A 26,341-nucleotide genomic window follows, 5' to 3' on the forward strand; every position below is an offset into this window, starting at 1 on the left:
TTTTTTTACCTTGAGTGTGTACTCTTAAGGCACAGGGAAAAAAACATGGAAGTAGGGGAGTAGACATCAACAGACCTGGTTTGGATAACTGAATGTCCCAGCCCCCGTCCTTCCTTATTCTCAAATGACTGGCCTGTATATGTATAGCCTGGACATATGTGGACGTGATCTGGATCCTCATGACATACAGTCAACAGAGACTTCGCGATCCTCTCTTACATAACATGAGTTCTAGATCACATAAGGGGTAGAATATAGTATTTATGTCACTGAACCACGTTACCGAAAATATAAGGATGTAACTCTTTTGCAGCGTATTTTGCATGGCAACCAATTAGTACCTACAACCATACAGGAACCAGTATTGCGTTCCAAATGGTTAAATGTAATGGGAACAACCTGTGATAAGTAGAACACATAGAGAATCACTGTTAAAGCCAGGAACGGAGTGTGTGTACTGCTTGGATAACATGATGAATACATACTCTGACCATTAACTGACCATTCCCTGTCTCAACACCCTGCTCCGTTTCCACCAAATTCCCTACGAGATGCCAGACAAGTTTTTTAAAGGCTGGCTCTCAGGTATCATAACATCGCTGCGCTTGTGTGTGTCTGTGCATGCATGTTTGTGTGTGTTCATTTCTTGCACAGATAAGCAAACTCAGCTGCTTTCACCTCAGATTGCTCCTGCTGGCTAAGGTTTCCCACAGCCCGGGGGTCAGTGTCAAGGCTGTGTGAAAAAGCACTGACACCACAGCGACAGAATGTGGGTTACATTTTTTTGGTGTTGTCCACATGGCCATGAGGAGAAACATTATTTTGACAGATTGCAGATTTGGAAAGACAAGCTTTGTTCCCACTGGATATGTGAACAGCTAAGTCCGTCTAGAATGCCACTAAAGGTAGCGCTTGTTTTGGGACAGCAAAGGAAAATAATACACAGGAATATCAGGCTTATATGGGTTGAGCACCATGTGTGAAAATTTTTTTTTGTCTTTTTCCTGGGCCGTATTTGGTTGGACACTGGGTGATGTTTTGATCTAAAAGCTGTACAGTCTTTCGAGCCAGGGGAAGAGGTGAGGTGTAGAGGTCAAGGGCTGGGATTAGATGACCTCCCTGCTGTTGCGGATGGCACAGCAGAGCACCATACTGAAGATCATCCCGATTATCTGTGGAGACAAAATCATAGTTTCACTGATCCTGCAAACATAACTATAGTACTGAATGATTGGATTGTATTTGGATAATCTACTTAGCATGCCCATCCCAACAAAAACATTCTTATTGACCCTATTATCTGATGTATTTAAGGGGCTACATGCAGTATTTCTACTTCCGAATGGGTGCTTCTATAAAACTGGGTTCATTTTGGCACCTGGCACTTTTTAGACCAAATAATAAAAGAGAAATTTAGACATACCCCCCCCCCCCCCACACACACAGGATGTACCTAATGATGACCTCAGTTAAATGCAAAAAAAAAAAAAAAATTAGATTCTTGCTCTGAGCCATCCCAAAATTAATTAATTTCTCATAAAATATTGGGACCAAAAATAGCACCAAAATTGGGACATGAAAAGCTACCTAGGTGTCAGTGCATTTAATCTTGAAAACATGGCTTGAAATGCTCTTATATTTCGCTATAAATAAAGACACTGTGTTAAATTTGACGATCCTAGTGGTTTTTCTAATCCAGACATGCAGGTTTTTCATTCGTCAGCAGTCTCATTCCAGGTTTTGTATATAACCCATCGTGTCCACTGACGTTACAGGCGTAAATTGCCCATTTAAACACAAAAAAATCATAAGTGATTTTGCAACAGCGCTCGTTTTTGTGAAACACTCTGCCTTGCATAATAAGTTCGATTCCCAAAATGTACCTGTGAGAGAATAAAGAGATATATTTTTTTAAAAATTGTCGTGCGTAAGTTTCGTGTCCTTTTTACCATGTTACATGCAGATTTCTGTATAAAAATAATATAAAAATGTGTTTTATCTGAAAAATAGTTCCTCTTTTATCTCAGTAAATATTTATTTTTAAAATAGACTCAAAGTGCTTCCAAACTTGCTTCATAACATTAGTCTACATCTGGTTTGAATTTTTAGCCCCTCGACCAGTTTCATAGAAGCACCCAGATATAAATAAAAGAACCTGAAATTATCATTAGAATGTTGCTAAGAGCTCTAATGTAATGCCAAAGAGCCAATGATTACGAGGCTTATGAAGTATAAAGTTATTATGTGATGTTATATTTTCTATGTTCGGTGTTTGTTGATCCAGCTTCAGACTAAACTGCGACAGTTCTGACCTTGTTTGGACGATTCATACAAGATCTGTTATGCAGCTACTGACAATGGGAACTGAACAGGAAACAGAGGTGATTTGTGGTTTACCTGTGGCTGTTTTCAGTCTAAAAACAGAGCTATAATGTAAACTATCAGCCGACATATCAGGCAAACATTATAAGACAGTGTTTTTTGACAGACTGTCGAAATAACCAGCCATGAGTTTGTGTTTGAAGAAGAAAACTTGATGATACCATAAAACAGATGAGCTGTATTCAGTGATTAATACATAGTATTGATATTTCGGTGGTTTTGGGTAGTTGTCAGTATGTTCTAATAGGCAATTTCACCCTGCTGTTGAGTGTTTAAAGAATCAATACTGCATATAACCCCTTTAAATGATTCAACAATGTTAAGATTTTACATTTTCACAAGAATCATATCTCCATGTAGAACAGCCAAAAAGAGGAGCATGTATGTCTGACTTTATTCGAGTACAATGTAACACAGGGGTGTCAAACTCATTTTTAGTTCCGGGGACACAAACAGCTCAATATGATCTCCATGGGGTCAGACCAGTAAAATAATAATAGCATAAAAAGTAAAAGTGTATTATGAAAATGTTTACATCTACAAAGTTTTCTTAAAAGACTGAATAACATGAACAACCTGAAATGTCTTAAATTACAATGAGTGTAATTTTAACAATATTATGCCTCAGTTTATCATTTCCACATGTGGATAACAACTTACATTACAAATACAAATACACAAAACATTTACAATATTGGTAAATTATCACTATGTCTCGTTAGACAGTTCAGGTTGTTCATATTCGTTCAGGTTATTCACATTTTTTCTGAAAGGAAAGTTTGTAAATTTAAACATGTTTATGTAATTTTACTTTTTTACACAAAAACAAAGAGGAAATTTGCAGTTTTCATTATTTATAGGTTATTATGATAGTATTTTACTGGTCACTTGAGCTTGAATCGGTCTGCATGCATCTGTATGTGGAACCTGAATTAAAATGGTTTTGACATTGATTGTTTTTTTCTATATTTATAACTATTGCACTACATCATATCAAATCATATTTGCACTCTCCTTTTTAAACACTTTTTTATTCAAATTTATATGACTGTTTGTTTTACATGTATGTGTATGTTTATGTGTATGTTTTATGCTTCTGATAACACTGTGAATTTCCCCATTGTGGGATCAATAAAGGAATATCTTATCTTATCTTATCTTATCTTATCTTATCTTATCTTATCTTATCTTATCTTAATATTTTTGGTGTAATTTCACAAATTGATCTCACGGGCTGAATTAGACACTTTGGCGGGTCGGTTTTGGCCCACGGGCCACATGTTTGACACCTGTGATTTAACATGTAGGAGACACATGCATCATACCAGAAAAAATAAGGTACTTTAGAGCTTTACATGTTTTCAGCTTGTTACCAACAGACTGTAATCGTTCCACAGTTGAACCTGCCAAGATTTTAATTCCAACCCTGTACGTCATAAATTATAAATTAATCAAGAGTAAATCTTAAATATTTATATTCTGATCCCTATGCTTGAGTCACACACCCAAAGGTTGAAGTTTTCCTTCATCTCGGGCATACATTTAGAGCAGGTCTGCTTCTTCTCACATCCAAACTTACCATAACTCCAGCGATGCCGATGCCCACATACCCGATGATGTAGAGTTTACTGTTGAAGAAGTCTTTGATGCCTGACTCACAGTCCTGCAAAGCAAAGATAACACAAGTTCAGTGCCAGTTTCTAGCGTGGCAGGATGTTATGTGCAGCACCATAGCACACTGCAGAGACAACAAGGGGGAAAAAATTAGTTTCTGTCTTATGGGTGGAGCTGGTGACAGGTCTTACCTTGGTATCTGGTTCCTGATCAGGGCAGGGGTTGGCTTTGGTTCCACAACAGTTCAGCTGAAAGTGGAGAGGAAATATTACATAACAGAGGCGTACACACATGTACTACAAAATGCATTCTGAATGGCTCTAAAATATATTTTCCTGCTCTGTCTTTTTTTTTTTTTTCACTTACCACTTTCTTGTATGAGACGATCAACGTGCCGTTATTATTCTTATCGTAGCTCGTCGTGTAGAAAGTCTGCACATCTTTAACAATCTGTGTGACAGAGAACAGATAATGATGACAACACCGTGCAAAACATCCAATTAACTGGTCAAGCTGAAAAATAACTAACAATGAAATAATAAACATACCTTGTCTTTGTTTAAGAATCCAAAGACTCCGGCTGCCACCTCTGCACCGAAAATGATCAGCAAACAGGCAAAGAACTAAAATACAAGTTTGCAGATTAATTAAAGCAAAAAAACAGAACCACGTGAGGTAAAAGTTTGGAGTTTTGAGGGCAAAGTCATTTCAGTTGAATTTTTTTCTCACTTACAGAACCCAACAGGCACTGAGATTCCCGTACAGCTCCACAGCAGCCGAAGAATCCAACCAACATCACCAGACTGCCAGCGCCTATGAGGATGTACACACCTACAGAAACCAGGAAAAATTTAGTTTTTATCAATATTTCTTATCCAACAGTATAAACTACACACCAACTAATTCCTTATTACTGCTTCACAGTCACCAGCAGGGGGCAGTATTGTATCACTTGGAGGTAACTTGAAGCATTCCCCATGTGCATCTCCAAAGCAGAGCCCACACAGGCTCATTAACATGTCAGACTGTACTATTTTTGTGACACAAATAGCAACAAAGTAGTTGGTGCTTTGTCAAGTCCTTTTATTAGAGTGGATCCATTTGGACCTTTAGTGCCTCCATATAAGCTTTCTTACAAATAGCTTTACCCTAAGTGGGAAACTTAACATCCTCTTCGTGTCTTAAGCTCCCAGTAACTACCACCTTGGGAGAAATGCATCATGGGCGAGTCTGCAGAACGAACTTTACGACAGATTGGTTCCACCACTGTGTTCTGTTACAGGTGGGGTCTGTTGCTAAGTGACTGCTCTGCAGAGAGTGGGGTGAGAGAGGACACGTCAACCCCTCAGGTGATTTAGGCTCAGGTGGGATTGAGAAAAAAAGGCTGTTCACAGATACCTGGTGTGTCAACAATATCACCCAAGACCCCAGAGTGTATTTTGTGTGAAAGAGGATATAAATGTTAAATGATTAGTCAATGTGTGAATGTGTGATTCAATAGCATTACAACAAGGAGATGTAGCAAGTGTTTCTACTGCAACAGAAAAATGTTCCCTATCACTCAGGAGAGTTAAGTATGCCAAATTGGGCCATAGATAGTGTTTCTTTCTGGAACCAAGGTTATAATAGTTTTGGATTTTTCATTATAGTTTAGTTTTATTTAGTTTTGACTTTTTTTTCTCTAATTCAGTTAGTTTTAATTCGTTTTTAGAGCAGGTTTGCAAGTTTTTATTAGTTTTTGTTTTTTTCTAAATGCTTAGCTTTAGTATTAATTTTAGTTTTGTCGTATCTTTTCTCTTCTTCTCTGTCGAATTCAAATAAATCCCAGACAGGACTCTGCTGCTTTCTCCCAACTTTAGTCTCAATGTTTCCAGGTAGAGTGGGGACCAGAAGACGACTGGAAACGACAAGTGACGTGAAGTGACGGACCGTAAAATATCATATGGTGCCAACAGCTAAAATTGCTCGAGGGAAATAAATCGATTTCATATTAATCCCATACTGACAAAGACGAAAACGAAGGGAATTTTTATCCATAATTTGTATTTGTTTTAGTTAGTTTTGTAAGCACACAATACAGTTTCAGTTAGTTACTGTTTTTTTCTTTTAATTATAGTTTTTATTTATTTCAGTTAACGAAAATGTTTTTACAATTCTAGTTTTCATCATTTCGTTAGTTTTCATTAATGATAATAACCTTATCTGGAACTAAGCTAGAATTTGTAAAATTTGGGATTTATTAATGATCTTTGATGTATTTGCTTAACTTAGTCCAAAGTTATACAAAAATTCTTGATTTCTAGTCAAATAAAAACAATAAAAAGCCATCACAGCACCTAAGCCCTCCACGAACCTAAAGAAAACCCTGTTATTTAATACTTCATTGGCTGAGAACATTGCAGTGCTTTTCTAACTTTAATCCATTATTGAACTATGGTCTATCAAGCTAGTGATGTAACCAGTGGACCCACAGAAACCATGACAGGCACAGGGAGAACATGCAAACTCTACACAAGAAGGCCTTTGTCCAACTGCAAATCAAACATTTGACTTTCCACATAATGACATTTTATTTGCAGACTTTTTTTCATGGAGATAATTAGGATTGATTGTTGTTTTTTCTGTTCATATTATGCCACTATTATAGTATAAGCCTATAAATAGTTAATTTACACACATACTGGACTCCAAAAACTGCACAGAGCAGATCTGATATAGATGAATGTTAAAAAAAAAAAAAGAAAATCACAGACAGGACAGGAATCTGCAGAAGTTAAGGGCCTTGAGGCGATGGGCAACACAATAAGATCACCAGTCAAACCTCAAACAGAAGGAAATGACATGGAAATATATTTATGTTAGTTTCATTCAGCTGCTCTTATAGGGTGAATTGTTTATCACCAGTAGCAGAAATTAGTGCAATACAATGATAATTTTTCTAGTAAAAAAAAAAAAAATAAAAGAGAAGCTTTGTGTTGGCATGGAAGGGAGGCATAGCAACTGTTAATCTCGCTCAGCTGTGCCGGTATATACAGGGCTCTCACTGTCAAAGCCATGTGCAGAGCTGCTCTCAGAGGACCTGACAGAAGCCACCCATCCTTAAACCACATGAACAGCTGAATCATAGCACACATGCACATACCCAGGCCTACAGAACAAAGGCAGTGAAGTGTGTTTGGTTTTAACAAGAATCTGCCTTTTTAGGTTTTCTGCAACACTTATCTGACTCATGCAACTTTATCAAACCTAAAGAGTGAAGATAGTTTAATATGGAGACCGTAAAATAACTCATGGGTGCACAGTAGATATAGACCACTGGTTCCCAACTGTTTTTGGCTCATGACCCCATTTGAAAACCACAAATTTCTTGTGACCCCAGACATTCAAAATGGAGACCTTTTTTTGTTAAAATTAACCCTTTCATGCACAGGCCACTACAGTGGACAGTTCTTCTCCGGCTGTTCTCTTCTATATTCGTGGGTTTTGATGTTTTAGTTCCATATCAGCCAACACAGTGAACACTTACGCACCATCCTATACACTGACATTCAGACCATTACTGTAACTTTGCTGTTCTTGATAAACCTGATCTGCACTAACATGTTTAAGTGTAAATCAATTGTTATTTGTTAGACAAGAAGGGTTTTTTTTGCATATTATCTCCATGAAGTGAGTAATTACTAGCATTAGAATACGTTAAATGTGAGAAGACATCAGATTAGCAGCATTAAAAATGTTTTTATTTCATTGTTTTCATATCACTTTCTAATATTGTGTTTTAAACATGTTTCTTTGCTTCAAAAATTAAATGCATGGATATTTTTGTAACTCCGTAGGAAAAAAAAAAAAAACTCGATCACATTGTTTTTTTCATGCCTAAGGAGGAATAAAAACACTGAAGAAAAAAATCTTGACTAAGGTTCTCACAGTTCATGCATGAAAGGGTTAATTTGTTTTTGATCATGTAATAGTTTGCTATACTATGTTGCAAATAAACGTTAGTTTTAGATGACATTTAGTCTATATAATGCACAGGTGTCAAACGTGCGGCCCAGGGGCCAAAACTGACCCGCCAAAGGTTCCAATCCGGCCCGTGGCATGATTTTATGGAGTGCAAAAATTACACTGAAGATATTAACAGTCAAGGGTGTTGAACTGGTTTTAGCCTAATGTGATCTAAAGTAAAATAATAGTCTAATAACCCTTACAATAAAATGCGAACAACCCGAAAATTAATTATAATTTTAACAATATTCTGTCTGTTACTAAATGTTTTGTGGATTTGTAGATCGGATTCGTAAGTTGTGTTAATAAGTTGACACATTATATTGTAGACACTCTTATTTTAGTTACACATTCCAAACTTCAAAATTTCAACAATATTATGTTTGTGTAACATTGTGTGTAATGCACATGTGTGAAAAGTTGAGGCATAATATTGTTAAAATTTAGCTTAATTTTCTTAAGAAATTACATTTTTTTCTGGTTATTCACATCTTTTTGGTAAAAGATAGTTTGTAAATGTGAATATTTTCATAATTTAATGTTTTTTATTGCACTAAAATGAAGAGAAAAACTGGGAGTTGTCATTATTTATAGGTTTTTATGCTATAATTTTAATGGTTTGGCCCGCTTGAGATCGAATTGGGCTGAATGTGGCCCCTGAACTAAAATGAGTTTGACACCCCTGATATAATGTATATTATTATGGACGGAGGCAGAAAAGCCAGGTGTAGATTACTGCACAAAGTGAGAATTTTATTTTCCTTGGTCAGGATATGTACAGTCAGTACAGCTTGTATTTACAAGGCTGACAATTAATACTGAACAAACAATAACTCAAACTGTGAATTATGAAAGAGCTGCAGCATCTGAAACCGACCACAATGAACATTTGAAAGATAAACAGTACCATATATTTTTTTATTAGTAAGGTTTTATTTTTTTTTTACTAGAAATTTCAGGCGACCCAATTTGAATTTCAGGCCCCCAAGGTTGAAAAACACTGATATAGACATATCACTGCTCAGTGCTACATGCTGAACCCTCTTCTTTTTCTGTGATCATCCTCCTCCATTTGACATTTAACTGCCCTCACTCTCCATGTCTCCTCCTCTCCATTTACAATATCTTTCCATGTGGTTGGTGGCAACCGAATAAAAGGTGGTTTGCCGTCCTGTGGTTTCCCTCATCCATTTTCACAGTACAACAGTCATTTCCTGTTATTGACACTCATCTCTAGAGTGAAAGTCACACATGCCAACAGCACACATCACAAAAGCATGAGTACTTATTTGTGCATGACAGCAGCTAGCTTTAGGTTATTGGGCCACTCATTGATTTATGGCACTACTTCTACTAAAAGACAAACTAGGATCTGTTCATGAGTGGGTTTGTATGTGGTAGTAGAGTGTGTATTTCTGTTTAGATTGATGGCTGTGGTAGGAATATCCCTTTGACATCAACACAGGGAGCCTGAGTTGCATGGATACATGTCAATAAACAGTTTTGAAGTATTTCTTCAAAGTGAGAATAGCAGATATAGTACGACAGTAGGCTTTAAAATATATCTATTTCTTATTTATACTCACAAAAAGCCCTCCTACTCCTAGAAAACCAAAGATGCACTCACTTTTAATTGATATACATTTCATCACCCATACACTTTCACCGCTAAATTGATGAAAGTATAGAGATGAATGCATAAGCTAATGCCCCTGTGATCAACCTATGTTTGTTTTTTGTTTGTTTCGATGATGTCTATCTCATTATGTGTATTTTTTTTTTATTTTTAATTTATAGTGAATGAGTGCTGTATCAGTGTTGGCTGTTTTACGTCTTGTTCTGTTACCTGCCTAGAGACTGCAGATGAAAAGTAGCTATTTTTACTAATTCTGGCATATTTACATGGGTGTATTTTTATACAACAGTGTTCATAAATATGCATGGTCCCTATTAAATAAACCAATAAAATAAATAAATAAATAAAATAAAAAGGTCATAGTCAAAAGTCAGCCTTCAACAAATGCATTTTACTGTTAAAAATTGCAGCAATAATTAGCAGTGTTTCTATTTTTTAACAGTAGTACAGAACAAATGTGTATTATCCAAACAAATTTGACTATACAAAATGTTCAGAAAGAAACTTCTGAACTTTTCTTCACCTATAGATTGGGTTCCCCTGTATATGAAATACAATCCAAGGCATGTTCATGAAAAACATCTGGTGTGTAGTTGAACATCCAGTATGTTGGCTATAGCCTCATGTATGAAGCTTAAACATGATAAATCACATGTACAGTTGTGGAAAAAATTATTCGACCACCCTTGTTTTCTTCAATTTCTTGTTCATTTTAATGCCTGGTACAACTAAAGGTACTTTTTTTTGAACAAATATAATGATAACAAAAATAGCTCAAAAGAGTTTAATTTCAGAGCTGATATCTAGCTATTTTCCATGGTTTTCTTGATAATAACCCAAATCACTTCAGTTCTTACATCAATAGCTAAACAACAGTGTTTTTAGGCATTCCATGTTTTCTTTTCTGTCTGTTTTAGTCACATGATACACACAGGACTTAGTACTTGATTGAATAACCATTGTTTTTGATGACTTTTGAGGGTCTCAAATTTTTTATTGCAAATATGTGTGTGTACTGTGGCTGTGTAAATTCTTGGGGGTGTTTACTGTGGGGTTCTTACCAATGAAGAAGGTGTCTGGAGCCTCATCCCCATTGAGCAGAGATACAGTTTCTGGGTCAAAGCGCAGCCACAGTCCCACCGCCAGAACAAAAGATCCCATCAGCTGTGGGCAGACAGGCCAGACAAACATGAAACAAGCTCACATTTTTATTTCAGAAAAAAAATACACTGAAAATATTGAAAAATAACTCTGAACTCTTTAAACAAAGTGGTTTACAGTCTGTCAAGACTCAGCCATCTGGAGGCTGTAATTTTTGATTCTAATAAATACCAACTGCTTCCTCGTCTTCTAGTTTTCCCTCATGTGCTTTTCCTCAAGATGTAATATTCATTAAAATGAAAAAGGCAGACGATCTTTATTTTAAGAAATTCAGTCAGTGGCTATAAAGATATCAGTTTTCTATTGTGCATGTTTTGCAAATCAACATCAGACGTTATAGAAGTGGTGTCAGAAACAATGTTTTCATTTAAAGCGCTACAGTGGAAGAATATGTTTTTCAGGCCCTCAGAGAGTTGTTCTCTGCTTTCCAAATGTGATTTTCCACATAAATAAAGCAAATGGTGCTGTGGAGTTTCCACTCTGGCCCCCACCAGGGCAAAAACTTAGACTCAAAAATAAATATTTTGCTTAGAAACAATAGGTCTGGTAATCTATTTACCTCATCGGTGCAGCATCTATGTTTTTTTCTGAATAAAAGATTATAAAAACGGTAAGTTTTCAACATCTCTGGCTTCTCAGTAGGGAGAAAATGACCGGTTTGGCAGTGGGCAGCAGTATGGCACCTTGAGCTTAAACAGACCCTCCTGTTTGTTTGGAAATGTGGTTACATGTTGCTCATATTTTCCTTCATCTAAACCACCATCAATATACATCTACCAAAATCCTACTCTAGCTTTAGAAATCACAGAGCTCTTGCTTCAGAGCAAAACTGTCTGCACCATGACACTATTATTCACTAAGTGTTCAGAAGTAGAAGCTTTTTTTTTTCATCCTGTGAGATCTGAGATGCTCTCAAGGGCAGAGGCTGTGGTGGGTGCTCCTCTGACAGATCAATACTGAGAGGTTTTAGTGATCCCTCCACCCAAACCCCCTGAGGATAATCCAGGCTAAAACCTCTGAGCTGAGTTTCAAAACAACTCACTTTTATGTGTGTGTATGTGTGGAAATAAAATGATTTGTCTAAATGGAGAGTATTTAGAGGTTTGTCACTTGTCACATGGCCCTGTGTCCTAGATCTCTTAATTTTAGTCGACTGCTGTTTGGGTCTGTTGTCAAGCGCTGCCAAAAGAAATTTATTTACAAAAACAAACCCCGTTGCTATGTTCAAAGCAAAACAGGCTGCTACGCTTATGGATCTTCATTTCAGATCACGACCTCTTCCATTTAATGTTTTTCCTCATCCCCTCTGTCTACACTTCTCTGTGCATCAGCTCCACAGATTATATTTTACTATGAAGGACTGAAGAAAAGCCAGTAGCTCAGCAGTAAAACCTTGACATGAGACAGGTGTGGATCGGCTTCTTTGGTTTCTAGATGATTTACCGTTGGGAATAGTGATCTATAGAAACAGCTGAACTATTAAAGTTTCCATAATGCAAAGTCTGTGGATCTGTAGACTTACTCAAGGTGGCTGCATTAGACGATCTGAGTGTTTACAAGACTGATTTTTGAACTCTTAGGATTGGATTTAACTGTAGTCTATCAGAACTGAGGTCACCTGACAAAAGCATATGTTACAGGGGTCAGCCTATCATTTATCAAACCACCGGTATCAAACAGATGTCTGTGAGTGGCTCTATCCCATCCACGCTCTGCACACATGATTTTGCATTGGAGCAGTAACAGACTGATCTGTATCTGGTTCCTATGGAATCCAATGTTTGTATTTTCCTAATCACCTGATGGTTTCATTCAGTGCAAATGCAGTTCATTATATCTAATGAACCATTACACTATTTTTTACTTTTTATCACCATTAGATCTTTCATAACCTGCGGCCTAACTAAAAGAACAGCTGTAATGCCTCTATAAGCAGCTGACTTGTCTGACTCATAGTGGCAAGACTTTCACTGTCCTTCCTTCACTGTAAGACCAGATAAGTTGAATTTACTTTACAAATTTGAGAAAAGTGGTTACCTTAAAAAAATTATGTAATGATTAATTAATCTTTACATTTAACTTACATTTAATTATGATATTAAGTTAAATGTACTTAAAAAGTTCATTAATCATACTTAATTTTTTAAGTAAACTCAACTTATCCGAGCTTACAGTCTCCCCCACTGAGAAAAGTAGCAAGTCAGCTGGCAGACACCAAGCTAAGAGAAAATGTCTGTGGAACAGAGTCGATGGAACCGGTGGACAATAACAACAAAACAGCATTTTGGACAATAAAATAAAACACTCCTCTCAAAGCTAAAACTAGAAAAGCACTCGGAGAGCGCAGACCTCCAAGGCAGATCAGTGTCCCACCCTCGATCACCACCAAAATTTTATCCTTTGTTCCTTGTGCCAGTATCAACATTTCCTGAAAATTTCATCAAAATCTGTCAATAACTTTTTGAGTTATCTTGCGAACAGACAAACAAACAGACAACAAAACCCAGATGAAAACATAACCTCCTCGGCGGAGGTAACAAATGATTGTTGACAGCCGACAGCCGCTTAGAACTTTTAGATTTGTATCTTGTATGATAAGCACAGAAGCTCCTATAGCAGCTACTCTTTGACTGAAACCACTGAGAATGGTATGTTCAGACATGCATGGGCAGTTGACAATTTACATGGTCAAAAGAAAAAGAGGTGTGGTTAAAACTAAAACGTTTTAATTTTAATCCATTTAACTTACATTTACTCACACATTCGACTATATCTACAAATGAGTTGACTATACTTAATATTTTCTAGTAATGACATCAAAGTTATTTTTAAGTGCATTCTAATTAATTTTTTCTAAGTATATTTGACATTCGGGTTTACAGTGCTCTGCTATCTGTATGTTGCTGTTTTACACACTGAAAATGACAAAAGTTTCCCATACACATCTTTTAATGTGTGTTTTTTGTATTATTTGACACCAATAATATTTGTCTTCCTCCCTCTTGTGTTCGACCAAAACAACTTCTTTCCTCACAATGTCTTGCAACAGAACAATCACTGCGTCCTTCTCTCAGTGCTGCTCAAGACGTAGACAACCCTCCCTCCATTCCATCTATGTTGTATATATTCAAATCCATATTTATATATAGATGTATATATATATTTATATTTATAACCATTGCACTACATCATATCAAACCATATTTGCACTCTCCTTTTTAAACACTTTTTATTCAAATTTATATGACTGTTTGTTTTACATGTATGTGTATGTTTATGTGTATGTTTTATGCTGTTGATAACACTGTGAATTTCCCCATTGTGGGATCAATAAAGGAATATCTTATCTTATCTTATCTTATTCCAGAATGAAGGTGGATAGTCCCAGACCTGTGTCCACCACTGTGACAGTCACCACTGCTAGTGCTTCAATGCTGCAGCCCGTCATCATTATACATCATTATACATCATACGTTATGTGAAGTGTGGTACCCCGTATTAATAGTCAAATTTAACTTTTTCATTGTGATGACTATTTTATTTGCATTCTTAATTAAGAAACTTCCAAAAATCCTTCACAGATTTGTTGTGTAACACAATCTTACTCAAGTATTCAGTATCTTGATAGCCAAAACTTATTTGATCATTGTAAGTGTTTTGAATGTTCGAAGTTTCTGAAACATTTTGCTGTTTGTTAAGTGTGGTGCGACTCTACAGAACAGTTTAAATCCCAAATAACCATTACATACATGATTCATTACCATCTGCTAAAAAAGAACTTTTTCATTTAGTCTTATTTTAGAATGAAAGTGAGTAAAACAAAGAGCATTACATCACAAAATTTGGGACTACGGGTGTGTTTTTGTCTTATGTGACTTTACGTCTGTTTTGCTATTTTAATATGGTTACGTTGTCTAAAACTACAAATAAACATTGGTTTATTCACTCAGAACTGATCAGCCTTTAACGTGGGAGGAAATAATGATTTAAAGGGGTCATATTTTGCTAAATCCACTTTTATTAGTCTTTGGTACATTGTATTGTGTATTTGGACTCTAATAGTTCCAAAAGTTTGAATTTGAACCCTCCAGGTGCTGCTAAGCTATCTTTATATTCATTTAGGCAAAAATCGAGTGGATTTCTACAACCTGTTTTAATTCCTTCTTAATTTGTTACCTCTATAACTAGTTACGTCAGGACATTTGCACATATAAGGTCAAGATTTCCGATGAACATTTCTCCGAGTACGACATAATTGTTTGTCAGCACCAGTTGAGGTCCATACCGAAAATATGTCCAAACTCTGAGCAGACTGAAGTGGCTCATTTGCATTTAAAAGCCCAGCGCTCAAAACGTCCTTTCTGGTGTCATTACTCAGAAATAGCATTGAGGATGGACCTGTGGAGTTGAATTAATGAAAAATTCAGACCCAAGCAGAGCATTTACAGTTTATGTAGACCACAGGGAAATATTTTAAAATGCATAATTCCATTTAAAAAAGCAAAATATCACTCCTTTAATATTTACTGTTTACCGATAACCTGATAGCATTTACTGTCACACTGCCCTGCTCCACACTAGGGATGTAAGATTACCGTCATAACGATAAACCGCGGTAAAATTCCCGACGGTTAGTATTACCGTTTAAATTATAATTATCATGATAACCATGTTTGATTACTGCACTTTGAAAACTCATGGTACTGCACATTTCCTGGAGAAGCAGCAGCTATCTATGTATGTATGTATGTATGTATGTATGTATGTATGTATGTATGTATGTATGTATGTATGTATGTATGTATGTATGTATCTATCTATCTATCTATCTATCTATCTATCTCTGAAAAAGAAACTAAAACAACTCAAACTTGATATGGAAAATGGTCAAACACTGGCCATAAGGTGCCATCTTTAATGCGCATTTGTATGTTTGAAGCTTACATGTTAATATTTGAATGTTCCTGCCAACAAAAAATACATTCTGCCTTCTATTATTATTATTTTATTATTATTATTATTATTATTTTCAAAATACAGCTTGGTTACATTATTTCAGTGTGTGTATAAGTATAAATATCTTGATAATATTGATAACCATGATAATTTTGATCACAATAACCATGATATGAAATGTTCATATCGTTACATCCCTACTCCGCACATGAGCCGCAGACATATAGAGTATAAAGGCCTAGTCATGCATGAATAAATAAATAACAGATTAAAGACCCTCTTGGTCTCACCACACAGTGTTAGTGAAGGTGTGAAAGGCGGACTGCTGCCAGCTGAATTCTTCAGATATGCACAAGTTCCTGGATAAGCTCAAGATGGCATGTGCTGTTGTATAGAGGAGCAGGTGGTTGTTTCCCATTTGCTAAAAGCTTACAGCTCAGCCAAACCCAATTACTATTATGGCCATGTTTAAAAGCCAGATGCCTAGATGCCTGCAGCATCGAAAAGTCGTACTTATTAGGAGAGGGGTCTGGCATCCAACACTGCCGTCAGTAGCTGAAATCCTAAGTACATTCTAAACTCTGGCACTCCTAACCTGGCTCTCCCAGAGGTCCCATTAACCCCACCAGTACATATCCACCACCCCCTCCAGCATTACCCCCCACCACTTTGTCTGCCGTTATTACCGCGGCTGACAGCAGACACACCCCTCCCTTCACCCCGCATCTCCCATCCTCCCAAATCCACCGCTCCCTTCCAGACTTATCTCCATGTCCCCCCTCCTCCTCTGCCCCGCCTCATCTCGCTCGACCCCTCCCTCCCGACCTCACCCAAAGGACAAAGACCCACTGTCTCCCTGTGACTATATGCTTTGGGGCACAATAGGAGGGAACCTGTCAGACACAATGAAAGAGTGAATGAAACAGGGAGGAGGACAGAGGATAAGAGGGAATCTGAGGGCTCATCTTCTCTTCTCCGCCTGCACACACATATTCCAGTAGCGTTTTACTCAATATTCACATAACTTCTACTCTGTTCAGCATCTACATAGGCTATAACACAGACAATATGACCTGTTTCTCCCCAAACAGCTAAGAAGATATTATTTATGTCTGGATATTTGTAGACGGGGATGAAATTCTCTAGACTCTGAAGCTTTATTAAGGTTCTTTTATAGGTTAAGGCCTACTTTTTAACAGTGCAGTTAAATAGTGTTTTTGTGAGGGGGAATTTCCATGAGAACAGGGGATAAGCTGACACAGGGCTGTGGTCTCGGTCAGAGACAGTTTGTGGCATTTATACCGTTTTCTTAGTAAACTTTATTTTCAGGGGGAAAAAAAAAAAGGGCAATACTATAAATTTGAGCATAAGCCGTATATGAAAGCAAAACAGTAGTAAATGAGATTTTTAATCCAGAAGTAATTGGGGGGTGATTTAAGCCTGACAAAAATAGTCATGTGTCTGCAGTTTGTTTAGGAAAACAGATGCAAGGGCACATTAAAAATGATGGGCAGAAGGAAAGTGTAAATAGGAGCGCGATAATTATGGGTGGAGAAAATCCTATTGTACTCTGGTTCATGGGCAAAAGTGGGGGAGTGTCGTGGTACATATAATCATATCAAGCTCTTCCACACTGTGTTTGGAACATACAGAGACAATATTTAGTTTAAGTGTCATATTGGAAGCTCTTTAGATGATACTTGACATTTCTAAAAGTATCTGAAGTGGCTACGGAAAGTAATGAAAAGGAAAAATATAAGAAAACACTAAATCACCAAAGAATCAACCAAATATTCAGAAGGATGAATTTTAGTTTCTACATTTTTAATTGCACTTATACACAGTTTGAATGTAAAAGCAAGAAGGACATGGCCAGTTTAACAGAAAAAAATAATAGTACAAGAATTAGTGCAGCAAAAATGTACATTTATGTCACAGCTATACTTACTAGAGGCTTTAGCATTTAGCTTTGAAGTTCTGATGGAAATAAACTGAGGGTTAGATTGTGGTACTTTTGGTATTAGTTTAAAAGATTTTTTTTTTTTTATAAATAAGTCTAACATGACTAAGTGTCTGGAACTGTATCTACAAGAATTTTCTACTATCTATATATTTTGCAAAACCAAATTAAAGCTGATTGATATGGCCAAAAAAACAAGAAAAAAAAAAAGTTATGGATGATTTACAGTTTTAGTCGATTTATTTCTGGCTACATGAACTGAAGTCTAAATATGATTCAAAACTAAGCTGTCTTTACGAAAACTATATTCCATACGCTAAACACACTTACAATTAATATATTACGAGAAGCAAACAGGTTGCATTTCGAAGTTTTGTTTAGCAAGAAAAGTCATGTACATTTTGCGATTTAGGCATTTTTTTTGATGATTTCCAAAAAGCAAAATTTTATTAACTGAATTATTTTGATATATTTCCCAGCCCTAAACTGACAGGTTAATATTGTTTGAGTCTTTTAAAGAGCGATTTGTTAAAGACCATAAGGCCACTGGCAACTCACTGGCTTAATATTTGACTAAACAGGAAAATCAGTGAACTTTAACACTCAAACACAGACTTCAGGTGTTGCAAACTTTAGTATTTGAAGGTTTCGATCTTAGAGTCAAAGAGTGGAGCTCTGCAGGAATTTCCCTACATCACAATGATGTGACATGCATATAGAAAGATTTATAAACACAGAGAAGCTGTAACTGAAAAAGAATCATACTAGTGTGTGATTTGTGGTTGGATTTTTTTTTTTTTTTTTTGTACAAAGACCATCTATGCTATAATATTCAGTTGGGGGTGACGTGTCTCATTATGTCCAACAGCGCTGACAGCCTGTCCAACAGAGGTGCAGCGCTGGTGGTGGGATTTGAAGACAATCATATCAGCCCACCCCTCCTCCACACCCTTTCATCATATACACTCTTCTGATCATCTCTCACTCCACCAGCAACATAGGGGCTGCAGCCCAGGGGGATTTGGGATGCTGTGATTATTAGAGGAGGGCTGTCGCTGTTCAGTCGTGGCTGAAAGAGTACACGGAATGTGCTGAACCCATGCAGAGGTTTTCTGTTCTGTCACACCGCTGGACGGAACATCACAACACAGCAAAGAAACAGTGTTGTGTTTCTTGTTTACATCGAACACACATCCACAGAACACCCAACTGTCCTCATACTGATCTATTTTCTATCTGGGTCAACTTCATGCCAACTGTCCCTCTTTTTCTATGTGAGCGCGCACACATGCACAGAAATATCCCTCTCAATCTCCCCATGACCTTTTTCTTTCTTTTTTTTTTATTTTTTATCTCCAATCACATGTGTCTTCATTTCTATGTTTGTCAACTTGGGGAAAAAAAAAAATCCATCCACTTTCTCCACCTGTCATCCACATCTACCTGTCTCTATATGTCATTCCCACTCCCATACCGGTATAACGATAAACCGCGGTAAAATTCCTGACGGTTAGTATTACCGTTTAAATTGTAATTATCATGATAACTGTGTTTGATTACCGCACTTTGAAAACTCACCGTACTGCACATTTCCTAGAGAAGCAGCATCTATCTATCTATCTATCTATCTATCTATCTATGAAAAAGAAACTAAAACAACTCAAACTTGATATGGAAAATGGTCAAACAATGGCTATAAGGTTCCATCTTTAATGCACATTTGTAAGTTTGATGTTTACATGTTAACATTTGAAACAAAGTAAATTGTGCCTTTCATTTTATTACTTTTTTTTTTTTCAAAATACAACTTTGTTACATTATTTCAGTGGGTGTATAAGTATAAACACCGCAATAATAATGATAACCATGATAATTTTGGTCACAATAACCGTGATATGAAATTTTCATATCGTTACATCCCTAGTAGTGTGTAATCAAAGGATTTCAACAACAGCCACACCTTTCTGGATCTCACTAAATGTAAAGCGAACAATTTGATATTGAGACTTGTGCAACATTGAGGGTTCCAGTAGGGTCTCCTGCTCAGCCAGGCAGGAGTAGCAGACTAAAGTTATGCTATTGTCCTGCTGTCACAATGGATCCATTCACACCGCACTCAGCGCCTGATCCACTCCACAGATGCTTGTTGGAAAATCTCACACACACACACACACACACACACACACACACACACACACACACACACACACACAAAGGAACTTCCCCTCTGAGAAGTAAGAGTGGTGGCACAGACTGCAACAGCTAAAGTGAGTAAAGGTTAACCACGGAGACCTGAGATGTCAGTGTGTGTTCAGTTATATTCATGCTACTATATACATTTTTTCCCCTTTTTTTTCATTTTATTTGTTTATTTCGAGCATTTACAGAATACATGCAAATTCAAAATTCCAAAATCATTAATCTACACTTGAAAAGGAGTGTGAAGAAGACAAACTTAACTTAAATGAATAAAGGAGGATGTTTATAGAGGCACATGTGCAAAGCATGTGTGCAGGACACACACACAAACACACACCTTTCACATCCACCTGACAGTTTGTCTTGAGTAAAGTGACTCTCTCTTAAGTGAGTCTCCTAAATGCTGCTCTGTAGAAATACAAGAGCTAGAAGTTGTGCAGATCCTGCAGTGGTTTTGGGGTTGGACTTTATCAATCAGCTCTGCAGTGTTTGTTAATGAGTCTGGCCTGGGGAGCTGACTGTGGAGTTTGTTTTCCATGATGTCTTTCAATCTCTCCCTCTTTCTCTGTCTTTTCATTCAGTCTTCCTTTCAAAAACACGATTCCCCGGGAAAAAGGGGCGGGTTTTTCCTCTGTGGAAAATCTGATTTGAACCCGGTGAGCCCAAACTAAAAAACCTCTGGCTGTCACCCTTTCCGCGCCACGCACAGTAAAGCCCACTCCAGACGGCAACTAAATAAAGCACAGAGGGATGTGGAACCCCGAAAACTCTAAACAATCTCAGCATTGTCGCTAAAATAACACGTGGGTGTGAAAGTCAGCTGTGTGTGGACGGACCACTCCAGTCTGCTCTGCTGCACTTGCTCCGCGTGCATTTACGCACAACTCGCATCTCGTTCATCACTATAACCACACCACCGGCGTCGCACTCACTTACCCAGAATATGAAGTTAAACACGAACAAAAGGTATTTCACGCATTTCATTCCTCCTTCCACCTTCCCCATTTTGGCTGGATGTGTTGGTGTTTTTGCGCTTCTTTCTTTAAGCTGCAAAATGCTCTGACGGTCGTTATTGCCTCCACGCAATGTGACAATAACGGTCCACCCTGATCACAACACCCACCCGGGCATCAGGAACAACTCTCTCTCTCTCTCTCTCTCTCTCTCTCTCTCTCTCTCTCTCTCTCTCTCTCTCTCTCTCTCTCTCTCTCTCTCGGACACACGCACGCGCACGCACGCACACAAAACACCGCAGGATCCGCTTAGACTCTTTCCAGACCGCCCCTTTCAATAATGCAAAGGGGGACTAAAAGGGGGGCCGTGACCAACGATACAGACTTGGCAAACGTTTGTACAAATGTCCCTAAACTCCACTCACTGTGTATTAACCACGGTTCCTGTTCATTTCCACTAAATCTGCACGCAAACAGTCTAACTTATATATGTGGTAATGCCTGTCTGATAAACAATAACCACGTGATCTGATATATTAACATAATCACATGGGAGTTTTATGTACCAAACTAGGACATATAATAGGACATATAATAGGCTATTTGTTCTTGTCACATCTGAGTAACAGGTTTATTGCTTTTTGCTGTGAATGATTATGTGTATCATAAGACTGCAACATATACATGCGCTGGAAAAAAGTCAGATCTTTTGACTTAGTAGTAGAAATGCTTTGTTGTAGAAGCATGTAAAAGTTACAAGTAAAAGTCCTGAATTCCAAACATTACATCACTGTACATAGTGTGTTGTAGATTTAAAATAAGAGTAAAAGTAACAATGCATTGCGCAGTTAAAATAAGAGTAAAATTAAGTTACTCCTTTCAAAGTATTATTATTATTTTTTTTTTTTTTTTTATTTTTTTCTAATTTTATTTTATTTTTTAAAGATTTGTAGAGTAGCCCTATTTCACAAAGCCTAGCCAAAAAAAGTCTGAAGTCTAATGAGGTATTGTTTGGATTTAGGCTCATGCAATGTCACACCATTTATTCCATCATTTTTTGGATGAGTAGTTCAGAAAATGTATGTATGCATGTACGTATGTATGTATGCATGTATGTATGGATGGATGGATGTATGGATGGATGAATGGATGGATTTTTATACATATAATGTTGCTGAACCTAGACTTGTTCCATTTTTTATGTATTAAGTTATGTATTAAATATTAAGTAGAAAAATAGTATAAATAAACTTACCTCTCCATACCTAATAAGATCATTAAATTATACACAACCTGGCTAAAAAAAAAAAAAAAAAAAAAAAAAAATCCCACACTCTAATATTCAGCCTTAGACGTATTTAACTTTTAACTTTCATTACAGCACATATTTATCATAGCATCATTTCAATAAGCTTATGCCATGTTCCAACATTTATTTCCATAATTTGTGTTGTGAACCTAGACCTGGCCGACTGAATCACCCCAGAGCATAATAATGCCACCACAGGCTTGTACTGTAGATACTAGGCATGATGGGTAATCACTTCCCTTGCCTCTCTTCTCACCCTGATGTGTCTGTCCATGGCTGTGTAACAGGGTCAGTCTGGACTCATCAGACCACATGACCATTTTCCATTGAATCACACGCCAGTCTTTATGCTCTCTGTCAAACTGATGGTTGGTTAAGAAATGAGAAGCTACTGCATCAGTTAGAATTAAACAAATTCTTGGAGCTTAACATATCAGTGTCTGCAGTAATCACTCAGTGGAAAGCTCTAGTAATTAAATCTGTGGGGGACTCGTTTTTGGCCAGGCTGTGTATTGTTTAATTTTTTGCCAATTAATGTGTGTTAGAATGCACTCACGGGCCACTTTATTAAGTAGCATTTTTGTAATGAGCCAATCAGTACATTTAGGCATATGGACATGATTAAAATGATCTACTAAAACTCAAACCAAGCATCAGAATGGGAAAAACAGAGATTTAAGTGACATCATTGCTCATCTGAGTATTCCAGAGACTGATCTACTGAGATTTTCCCACACACAACCACATTTAGAATTTACAGAGAATAGTCAGAAAAAGGCAAGTATCCAGTGAATAGCAGCAGTCTGGGCCAAAATGCCTTGTTAATGCCAGAGATCAGAGAGGAATGGTCAGACTGGTTCAGTCTGATAGAAGGGCAACAGAAACTCAGATAAGCATTTGTTACAACCATCTTTGAACATTGTTGAAGGTTGGAGCAGATCAGCTACAGCAGCAGGATATACACTCACTGGCCACTTTATTAGGTACAAATGGTACTAGCGAGGTGTACCTAATAAAGTGGCCAATGATTGTATTTTGCTATTGCATTTCTGTCATGGGACACTACTGTGTAGATTACTAGTGTAATACTGCTTCATATTATATAAACAAATGCAGAGATTTTAAAAAAGTACAAAGAAAATACAATATTTATATCAGTAATGTAATATAGCAGAACAGTAAAATTGGATGTGTTTAGTTTTGTAGGATGCCAAAGTTGTACTGAAGAATAAAACTTGAGTGAATGTACAAATAAAGGATTTGCCTCAATCCCTTAGGTATGAATGTGAAACTGAATGGTTGTTTGTCTATATCGCCAGGATAGGACTAAGCAGTTGAGAAAAAGCATGGATAGTCACTCAAGTTCCTATTGCAAAACAAAATGGTGTTGATTTCAGCCGTTAATAGTGCAGCCTTTTTTGAATCTATATGTGAATTCGAACTAAATATAGTAGTAGTGCTATTAAATGCTATAGTGTGGTCAAAAACTCCCTATAATCATTGCCAGTTTGACTAGCCCATCTATTCTCAAAGGATAGACCGGATGTTAAAATAGTTCTTGCTTCCATCTGTTTTCTTTTTATGGCTCCAAATGTCACCCTGGGGTGATGAGTTCCAGTTCATGCGAGGTCATCACCTGAAGTATCCTCATTTGATAAAATCTGGAAAAATGAGATTAACCCATAAAGACCCAAACAGCCACCTACTAATGTAAAATAGCTAATACCTGTTGATCCACTAATTCTATCAATACATGTAAATAACTGGTGTAAAATGCAGTTTATCATCTTTTCCTGGTCATTAGATATGATCCAGTTACCGTGGAAACACCATTATCTTCTACAACATTGATTCACCAGTAAAACCCACAGAGCTGGATCGATGACAGAGGATGGAGATGCTTGTTTTATGTTTAATTGTTGAAATATTTTACAGAAAAAGTCACTTTTTCTTCAGTTTTCTCTGTTTTTGATGTAATAACCGTCAACTTTAATCTGAGCTTTTATGAACATCCACATGATCGGTAAATTAAATGTAGGAAAATACATGATATTCACTGAAAAAATGCAAAATACAGAGGATAATGTCATTACAAATGGTGTATATAGATATAGAGAAAAAAAATATTTAAAGTAGCACTTGGTCTTTGTTGGTTAAATACGGTGGCCCAGAGGTGCAACACTCCAAAAAATTATCCACTATAAGAAAAAAAAGAATACAGCCCAAAAAAATTATCCACTATATATTTTTATAATAACTTTATTTTTAGTGTACTGACCTCCACTTCCCAGTGGGTTACTTCGTTAGCATTAGCCACATTAGCTGAGGGTCTTAAACATTTTCAGCCTATGCTTTTATTTTTTGTGGTGACCTTAATTTTAAAGCAAGAGACCTTTGGGGTAAACAGTGCCCCCGTAACTGAAAAGGTGGATATTGTTTTTTTTGTTTGTTTGTTTGTTTTTTATAGTGGATAATTTTTTAGGCTGTTGTCTTTTTTTTTTTGTTATAGTGGATAATTTTTTGGGCTGTTCTCTATTTTTCTTATAGTGGATAATTTTTTGGGCTGCTCTCTTTTTTTCTTATAGTGGATAATTTTTTGGGCTGTTCACTATTTTTCTTATAGTGGATAATTTTTTGGGCTGTTCTCTATTTTTCTTATAGTGGATAATTTTTTGGGCTGTTCTCTTTTTTTCTTATAGTGGATAATTTTTTGGGCTGTTCTCTTTTTTCTTATAGTGGATAATTTTTTGGGCTGTTCTCTATTTTTCTTATAGTGGATAATTTTTTTTGGGCTGTTCTCTATTTTTCTTATAGTGGATAATTTTTTGGGCTGCTCTCTTTTTTTCTTATAGTGGATAATTTTTTGGGCTGTTCACTATTTTTCTTATAGTGGATAATTTTTTGGGCTGTTCTCTATTTTTCTTATAGTGGATAATTTTTTGGGCTGTTCTCTTTTTTTCTTATAGTGGATAATTTTTTGGGCTGTTCTCTTTTTTTTCTTATAGTGGATAATTTTTTGAGCTGTTCTTTTTTTTTCCTTATAGTGGATAATTTTTTGGGCTGTTCTCTATTTTTCTTGTAGTGGATAATTTTTTGAGCTGTTCTCTTTTTTTCTTATAGTGGATAATTTTTTTAGGCTGTTGTCTTTTTTTTCTCATAGTGGATAATTTTTTGGGCTGCTCTCTTTTTTTCTTATAGTGGATAATTTTTTGGGCTGTTCTCTGTTTTTCTTATAGTGGATAATTTTTTGGGCTGTTCTCTATTTTTCTTACAGTGGATAATTTTTTGGGCTGTTCTCTTTTTTTCTTATAGTGGATAATTTTTTGGGCTGCTCTCTTTTTTTCTTATAGTGGATAATTTTTTGGGCTGTTCTCTTTTTTTCTTATAGTGGATCATTTTTTGGGCTGTTGCACGTCTGGGCCACCGTAGTTAAAACTGTTGCATGGTTGCATAAATTAATCTTCCAGAAAAAAACAGGTCTTCTTAATTACACTGAATAATGACCGTTAGGAAGAGATGTTTTACTGGGATATGCAGAACTTCACTGTCCTCAAGATAAAATTACTACTACCCTCATACTGTATGGGATTACCCAACTAAATGTACTATTAATGCAATGGAAACAGAGGAAAGAGAGGCCCCTCTGCTGAATTTGTTCCCTTAGTGTCATCGGTGACTGTGAGTATGTAACTCAGCAGCAACACTGTGTTCAACATAAATATTTTCCCCCACAACCATGGAGAGTGGAGGGACCATCCAAATAACAGGTCATTTTATCACTGGGAAATTAAGCACTGGTTATAAAATGTCCTTATAGAGGAGCAACATGGTCTGCCAAGCTGAAAGGAGACGAAGGAGGAGTCAGAGAGGAATAACATGATGGAGACCGAGGGAAAGAGAGAGGGAAAATGTTTAGATAGCATGGTACTATATGACTAGCGTGTCTTTACAGATATGTGCATGTATGTAAGTTAGTTGAACTACTGAGAACTGTCACAGAGGAATGGCATGCTTGGCTTTTTGTCCTTAGAGATTTATTGCATGTGACAGAGAAAAAAAAACAAAATGGTTTGCTTTGGATGCTGACCAGAGCAGAACCAAAAGAGGGAAGCAAGATAAGATGAGGACAAGACCAATGTGTCCCTGCTCTTTTTTTTTTTTTTTTT

At 36.7% G+C, this 26,341-nt stretch overlaps 1 protein-coding gene across 1 annotated transcript; it reads right to left on the bottom strand.

The window, feature by feature from the left end:
• LOC115422723 (tetraspanin-2-like) lies at positions 1 to 21,047 on the bottom strand. The gene is made up of 8 exons (XM_030139219.1): positions 20,850 to 21,047; positions 10,699 to 10,801; positions 4,730 to 4,827; positions 4,545 to 4,619; positions 4,363 to 4,446; positions 4,188 to 4,244; positions 3,962 to 4,045; positions 1 to 1,172 (listed from the first exon to the last, which is right to left on the bottom strand). Exons 1-8 carry the CDS (start codon positions 20,916 to 20,918, stop codon positions 1,107 to 1,109), a joined length of 636 nt encoding a protein of 211 aa, XP_029995079.1. The 5' UTR covers positions 20,919 to 21,047; the 3' UTR covers positions 1 to 1,106.
• Positions 21,048 to 26,341: the final 5,294 nt, after the last annotated feature.

This window comes from Sphaeramia orbicularis, chromosome 7 (assembly GCF_902148855.1).
Source record: "Sphaeramia orbicularis chromosome 7, fSphaOr1.1, whole genome shotgun sequence".
NCBI lineage: Eukaryota > Metazoa > Chordata > Actinopteri > Kurtiformes > Apogonidae > Sphaeramia > Sphaeramia orbicularis.